Here is an 8,524-nt window from a genome sequence, read left to right on the forward strand (position 1 = left end):
TACCATGTACACTTGAGAAGAAAGTAAAGTAGGGTTTGATTGGATGCTGTACTCTGACTACATCCACAAAGTTGAGTTGGCTGAATGGATAATATAAATCTTCTGCGTCTTTGTTAAGTTTCTATCAAGTTGATCTAACCTTTGGTGAGACTTTGGTGTTAAATTCTCCTTCTACTATTGTGGTACTATTTTTTACTGCTAGACTATTAACAGTTATTTTGGCAAAGTCAGGCAATGGGCAGGAAAGTGATTTTGAATAAACTCTTAAGTCCTCCACACTATAGGATAGTCAGCGCTCTTCTCTAACATCACAACTCAAAAATTTGGAAAGACTATGGATTGAATCAGGCATACCTTAGTCTTTAAACTGACATTATTGTTCTTCAGGACTTTAGAGAGGTCTCTGTCAGCTGACTTTTCCAATACTCTGTGTCTCCTGATCTCCTGACTGCTGGTACAAAGTGTCTTGATTGTGGATCCAACTAGGATAAAATCATTGACAATTTCAATCTTTTCCCCATCCATCATGATATTACCTATCATTGCAGTGGTGAGAATTTATTTTTTTTTTCTTGATGCTGAGATACAGTCAATTTTGAAGACTATAGCCCTCAATCCTCTGCAGCAGATGCCTCATATCTTCTTCAAACTTAGCAAGCAAGCTGTGCCATGTGCATAATGCGGGTTGTTGCTGAATCTTCCTTCAGTATTGATGCCACACTTTTCTTCAAAAATTCCAAATTCTTGAAGGATAGAATTCTTAATTGTGAGTAGTTTTCTTTGAACCTGTTACAAAATGCTTCCTTTTATTTTTCTGTTCTTTGGTGGCCTTTCTATTTTTTTGTTTGTTTGTTTTACATGAGAAGTCAGCTATCCTTTATATTAGTTCTTTTTACCCTTGATGTAATAATGGATATAAGCATAAGATGGGAAAATTTTGGTCATTATATCCTTAAATAATTTTCTGTCCCATTCTTTCTCTTCTCCTCTCCTCTCCTCTTCTCTTTTCTCTTCTTATACATAGGTTAGACCACTTGTCATCATCTCCTTGAAAACACTGGTGTTCCATTGTTACTGTTTTTGTTGTATGCCTGTTCATTATAAAACCTGTTTGTTTTCCTAGCAGTCCATGGTCTCTTTAATACTCTTCTCCAACACCATAGCTTAAAGGCATTAGTTCTCCTTCTATCATCCCTGGTCATTGTCTAGCTCTCTGATGCACAGTAAGTGATTGCAAAGACCATGGCCTGAACCAGGCACACCTTATTCTCCAGACTGACATTGTTGCTCTTCAGCACTTTAGAGAGGTCTCTAACCGCAGACTTTCCTGTCACAATATGTCTTTTAATTTCCTGGCTGCTGGTGCCAAGAGTTTCATTGTGGAACCAAGCAAACTAAAACTATGAACAGTCTCAGTCTCTTCACCATCCATCACGATGCTGCCAGTCAGCCCAGTGGAAGAATCTTTATTTTCTTGATATTGAGTCTCAATCCATACTAAAGACTGCACTAATGCCTAGTATGTGAATATTTATGTGCTTTATTTTTTTTCTCTTACAATGTCCAATTTTCTCCTCCTCACTGTGTTCTTTTTAAATGGATTCTTTCTGTAAATCTGTCTCAGATTCACTGACCTTCTTCTGCTGTTTGCAATCTTCCGTTAAACCCACCACCAGTAAATTTGTCATTTTAAATATTATACTTTTTAATTCTGGAATTTCTATTTGGATTTTTCGTATTTCCCCCTCTACTTTATTGAGATTATCATCAGTTTGTTCTTAATTATGATTTTCTTTAAGTCCTTAAATGCAGTTATGATGGTTGCTTCCTTATTGTCCTTGTCTGGCTATTCCAGCATCTCAGTCTTTTATTTCATCACCTTTATTGAGTGATCCTTTTTCTTTACCATGGTTCTATTTTTTGTTTCATTGTTTCTCTCATTGATGTAGTAATTTTTGTCATATGCTGGACATTCCTTGTAGACTGTACATTTCAGGGCATTTGGATTATATTCTCTTTCTTTAAGGTAGAACTTAGATTTGTTCTGGCATGTAGTAAAATAATTAGATCGTATTATCTGTTGGACTGGATTTATTTCAGTTTTTATAATTTAATCTTGTGCATCTTAATTGAGTGCACAAGGCCTCTCTTTAGGTAGAGTAGGTACTGCAGAGTCTTCAAGCTCTTTCCTGATTTCACCATTCCTCATTCAGTCAAACAATTGGCAAGCAATATTTGTTAGACCTTGAAGTCTTGGATTGTACATGACGAAATCAAATAAGTATTCCGTTTTCTCTTACCCTCCCCTTTTACCTCTTCTCCTCTCCCTTTAGCTCCTCTCTCTTCTCAGGTACTCGTCCCCTACACATTTCAGCCACCTCAGGAACTCAGAACTCCTTTCTTTTCATGAAATCAGTGCTCCACTGCGTATGTCTTTGCCACTTCACATTAGATAGATACCCTTAAGCACAAAGTGAGGATTTTGTGCAGCAGTCATTTATGTTTTCCCCTTTGCACCATCTATGCTTTAGTTGTCTCATATATTTTATCTTTATAGTTTTCAAAAAGCATGAGGGCAAGATGTTCCAGTTACTTTGTTATGACAAGTGACTGTCCAAAGCTCATGTTTTCTCATACTGTTAAGTTGTCATAAATCAGAAGGGTAAGCATTCTAATAGTAGTGCTTGTTATTTTTGTTAGTATTTCTGGACTTGTAGTGCTTCTAGAAGCCCTGTTTGTATATTTCCTTTTCATTGAGTACGGTGATAAAGGATAACTGTTTGAGATGCCAGAATTTGGAACTTCACCTAAACCAAATTTGAAAAATCTATTACCCACACTCTATTCGAGGAAAAGGAACATAATTTTATACTGATTGTAGGCACGTATGTACAGCACATAAACATACATATGTAGAGCGCTGAATGTCACATTGATTCATTCTTTTACTTCTTTGGAGAGTTTGTTTTCATCTTCTTTAGAAATGAACATTTTTAACTTTACTTTTTATTAATAATTACTTAGATAGCATTTTTATTTTTCACATTAAATAATAAAACAAAATGTCCTTTGAAAGACGAAAGTTTTCCTATAGAAATAGTACATAATCTCTTGAAGGGAATTCTAAAAACAAAATTTGGGGAACATGATGCTATTATTAGGTTAAACATGTAACTTCCCAAAGCGTGTTTGTTAGAAGGGGACGACATCCCTTCAGATGTTTCTGGAGGGTTTTGTTTTGTTTTTTCCATTCTAATCATGTCTCATCTGTTGATTTTTTTTCTGGTATATTTTCCTTATATCTATCTGATTTACTATAAACTATCAAACTAAAAAAAAAGGCACTTTGGTGGCATAGTCCATAGGCAATTGTATTGCTAACCCAAAGGGGAGGTTTGTCTGGAAATTGAAACTTACCATTCAGGTCGTCCGTGGGAGAAAGATAAGCAGTCTCTTCCTTTGTAACTTACTGATCACATTTGATGACTATTTTGAGTTCCTTTTCTAAATATTGGGAATACAGTGGTGAACCTAACCTATCCATACATAGAATTTATAGATTTAACTCTTAGATGGTGCAGATGAGTAATGCTGCTAACCACGTGATTGGAGGTTCTGAAATGCCCACAGATGCCTTGGGACAAACGCCTGGCAATCTATTCGTAAAAATTTCAGCAATTGAAAACTCCATGATGCATGGTTCTATACTCTGACACACACTTGGCTTTACCATGAGTTAGAACTAACTCTGTGGCTACTGCTTTTTTGTAAAATTTACTGCTTAGCAATCTAAAATATAGTGGAAAATAATTTTGTACCTTTCCTTTTAAAAATCACATTTAGGATTTTTACACTGTTCGGAAAGTCCTTGGTGAGATTAGATATGTATGCTCTGCTTTATTAAAGAGGAGATTAAAAAATCGAAAGAGAATAATGCCCAACCTTAAATTGTGTGTAACTTGAATTAAGGTCATACAACTGTTTTACCATACATCTAGAAAAGAAGAAAAAAACCCAATGTAATTATTTAGGAATTTCTGAAGTAGATGTACTGAATATGGGGAAATGTGCCCACAATCATTGCAAGAGAATAGCTAATGTTGTAAAAATGGTTTTGGAGATTGTAGATTTTTTACAGGGAAAATTTCAGGTGTGGAAGTGCCTTTCCTTGGATGACACAGAAGAATTAGATATGAGGGCATTACAGCAGTGGAGAGATGCCACTTTTTTTCTAAATTTAAACAAGACTGTCTATGTTGGTTAAGTTCTGAATTTCCTTCCTTACTGAATGTTCAATTTGTATTTCTTTTTTCGTTTCTTGTAAATACTAACAGCTAAAAACAGAACAAAAAACCTCTTAAATTTATCTTTGTCAAAAATTTTATGTACTTACATGATGTGATGCCTTTCACAATGATAAAATTGTTGTTGGGAATAACAAGATAACTCAAAGGTTAGATATATCTAATCTTATCAATCAGAAAAATCCAATCAGCCTGTTCAGGTCAGTCACTAAATTTAATTTCTTTTTCCTTACCAGGATCCTCGGTTCAATGCAGAAGTTGACCAAATTACAGGCTACAGGACACAAAGTATTCTTTGTATGCCAATTAAGAATCATAGGGAAGAGGTAAGCCAGTTTTCTATGATATAAAACAAGATTATTTTTAAATAGTTTTATTTTAAAAAAATACATTAGTTTGCATACTTTTGAAATGATATTCTAGTGAATATGTATCTATAAAGTACTCAGATGATTTGCTTCATGTATTTTATTTAAACATTAGTTAGAGGGTGAAGTCCTAGGGAAAAGCTTTAGATTTAAATTTAGAATTAAATTTCAGTAATGCTCTTCCTTTCTCTCCTAGAAATCTGTATTTTATCTTGAGGTGTATAATTATAATTGTGGTTGGGATTAATTTACTTCCTATTATACTTTAGATAAATATTTAAATATACTTCTTTTATAAATGTTCACTTGATTGCAGTGGTCAGTGCTGATATTTTAGATGCAAAATAATGTTTTTGAAAAATTGAAATTATAGCTAATACCAAGAAACTGTGAATTCATAGTGAAATTATAAAAAAAAATGAAAATACATTGGTTCATGTTTTGACTAATTTTAATTCTGTCAGAACTGATTTTCCTTTCCATTTTGCATTTATTTGAATAAAAGAGGATAATAACCTGCATATTTCTAGTCAATGTCCTGAATTCTGATTGCACATTCTAATCAATTGAGGACTATTAAAAAAATCATTACTTAAATCGTATTCTTTAGGGAAGAATCTGGATACTGATGTATTTTCAAAGCTTGACAAATATTTTTAGTCAAAGATGAGAATCATTACTCAGAATTAAAATATTCAAAAGTCCAAAGTCCACTGTGGTGGTTTTTAACCTTGGCTGTCTATTCGAATCCCCTGGGAGCACATAGAAATCTTTCAGGCCCACATCACTTGAGATCAGTTAAATCAGCATTTCAGGAACTCAGACATCAATTTTTTTCTTCAAACTCCCTATTAATTATAATGTGCAGCCGAAATTGAGAGGTATTTCTATTAGAAGTATTAGAAATACTTCGGCATTTCATTTTCTTTTGTTTTTGCCGACTTCCTTTTCCCTTCTCCATCCAGTTTGTTGCAAATTCTCATTCCTTTTATTTTTTCTTCTCTCTTTTCTGTGTTTCTCATCTCCTTTCTCTTAATTTATGCTGCCCCTATCAACTACTGTTTGGCCCACCCTATAGGCCACGTCTCTCAAAATATTCCTAAATTAGGGTTTAAAAACCATGGATATACTTATGAGAATCTTGTTAAAGGGCAGATTCTGAATTAGCCAGCTCTGCGATGGAACCCTGGGACCTTCGGGTAGCTGAGTCCATCCCAGGTTGTGCTGCTAACTTCAGGGCTACATGTCTCTGGTGGTTTAAATCAACCAGTGGCTTGGAAGGAGAAAGACTGACAAGACTCCTCTCATTGCAGTTTATAGCCTCAGAAACCCCATGGAGCGTTGCTGTAAGTTAGAACCCATTTGATTGCGTTGAGAATGCTGATGAGATGAAGGAAGGTGGGACCTCAGGGTTAATGTGATCTTGAAGGTCTGCATGACACTGATTAAAAAGACCCTAAGCATTTTAAAGTCAAATATATACCTAGAATAAAAATTTCTGGATCTTGAAATATAAATAGATTAAACTTTATTAAATATTATCAAATTTCTTTCAGAGCTGCTAAAATGAATTTAAATCATTGAGCGGAATATTAAAGTTCTTATTTTAGACTAACATGTAATAGTGATACTCATTTTAATTTTTAGAAAGAAGGATAAGTTTGAAACAGCATCTCATTGTTTTGATTTCTAAGATTATTTGTGAAGAATTCTATACTTTAATATGCCTAAAGTTGATTTAGAGTTGCTCTCAGTAAATTGCATTGGGAAGGTCAACTGTGAAGTACCTCTCAAGAGTCCTGAAGTGCAATGACGTCAGGCTGGAGACTAAGGTGCGCCTGATCCAGGCTATAGTTTTTGCAATTCCATGCTATGTATCGGAGAGTTGGACAGTGAATAGGGATGATAGAGAGAATTGATGCCTTTGAGTTGTGGTGTTAGAGAAGAGTGTTGAATATACCATGGACTTTTAGGAGAACAAACAGGTTTGTCCTGGAGAGGTGAAGCCAGAATGTTCCCGGGAGTCAAGGATTCTGAAGCTTCGTCTGACATACTTACGCGTGTTGCAAGGAGGGACTGGTCCTTGGAGAGGGACATCATGTTTGGGAAAGTGGAGGGATGGCACAGGAGAGGAAGACCCTTGATCAGATGGATCGATTCTGTGAGTGGAGTGAATGTGTTTCAGACATCGAGGTTGGCACAGGATAGATTGGCGTTTAGGGCTTTTGTACATAGGGTTGCTATGAGTCGCAAATGACTCGATGGCACATAACAACAACAAACAACTCAGTAAATTACTTGCACAAGTCCTTTACCTATTTTTATAACTAATGGCTTAGTTGTTTGGTTTTTCCCCCCTATTGGTTTCTTTTTTTTTATTTCTACAAGTGATGTATAAAATAATTTTATAATCCATTTGCTGATTATGTAGTTTAAGTATCTTCTTTTTATGATTTGTTTTCATATATATCACTTAACAGTGTTTATCATTATTAAGCTGTGGAAGCTTTAAATTATATCAACCTGAAATGTGGTATAGCACAAAACTCCTAAATTAATGCGTATTTCCTACTTAGGTAGAAAAAAAAAATGAAATGTGGGGGGAGGGGAGAAAAGGCTCTAAGCAAATGCCTTCCAGTTGCTAGATAGTTTCTTAAGAGACCAGCTTCAGCACCTGTTACTAAAATGGAGCTAAGACATAAATATGGGTTAATTAATTACTTAATTAGTGAATTAACTATTTGAGTGAATAAATAAATAAAAAGCCATGCATGACTGTGGTCTCCGTGCCCCCTCTCATCTCTAGCTGCCTTAACACAAACACTTGGTCTTGCAAATCATCAACACCTGTAGAACTAGGGTACAAGAGAGAGAGAAAACGTGCTTCTCACACTGGGCAGCAAGATGTGAGAGAGATTGGAGCAAGACCTGGTGAGAGTGACACCCTAGTGATGGTGGTAGACTGTGGCATTGCTGTGGAGCAACTAAAGCAAGGTATGACCTGAGGCTTCTTGCATTTCTTCTGGACGCAATTAAAGGTTTTGCTGTTCTTGCCAGATGGTTGATAACTGCTCTGAGGCAAACCGTGCTGGATGATTGAGGAAACCAGAGGCTTCTTGAATTTGTGTTGCTGATCTGAAATGAGGACTATTTATAATTAAAGAATTGTGTTTTGCTGTTAATCTGGCTTGAGACTGGTGGACTAAACCTGGACTTGTAAGATATTCTTTGCTGCTTCCACTCCCCAACATATTTCTCCAGTAAACCCCACTCTTTGTACCACCACTGTAAGTAAAGTCTGTGAGTCAACAACAAATAAACTAACCTCTTGTTCCTGGTATGGGTCTAGAGGCACAGTGGACCTGGGCTATAAAATCTTTTATCTGCTTTCTCCTCTGGGGCAGTGAGGGGTTGTGCTATTCTCACTCCCTCTGGCCATTTCAGAAAGGCGCTCATCGTCCAGTATCCTTCTGTCGCATTTTCTGCTCTCAAGGCAATGACTAATGATACCAATGTATTATAAATATGTCCCAGAGCAAATAAAATGTATTTCCTTAGAAAATTTGTGATGTACTTGCACTAAAAAAATTTATTATTTGTATGAAATCAAATTTGACTGGAAACCTTATATTTTATTTGACAGACTTATGTGCATATAAAAGAATGCCTATGATTTTGTATACTTAAGGAGACAGAGGAAATTGGGTCTCAAACAAAGATTATAATGAAATATGCAAAGAACTGGAGTTGGAAAATCGAAAGAGATGAACTTGCTCAGTATTTCTGTTTTTTATCTTTTTTATCATTATTTTTTTTCTATATTTTATTAATTTTCATAAACATTTACAGAGA

At 35.3% G+C, this 8,524-nt stretch overlaps 1 protein-coding gene across 1 annotated transcript in view; it reads left to right on the forward strand.

The window, feature by feature from the left end:
- PDE5A (phosphodiesterase 5A, cGMP-specific) overlaps positions 1-8,524 on the forward strand; it is a 259,248-nt gene that overhangs the window by 54,369 nt on the left and 196,355 nt on the right. The window contains exon 3 of the mRNA XM_006881059.1: positions 4,541-4,630. Coding sequence (XP_006881121.1) covers positions 4,541-4,630 — 90 coding nt within the window. The remainder of the gene's footprint in view (positions 1-4,540; positions 4,631-8,524) is intronic.

This window comes from Elephantulus edwardii, unplaced genomic scaffold, assembly GCF_000299155.1.
Source record: "Elephantulus edwardii isolate Elephantulus edwardi_28Jun2011 unplaced genomic scaffold, EleEdw1.0 scaffold00012, whole genome shotgun sequence".
Classification (NCBI taxonomy): domain Eukaryota; kingdom Metazoa; phylum Chordata; class Mammalia; order Macroscelidea; family Macroscelididae; genus Elephantulus; species Elephantulus edwardii.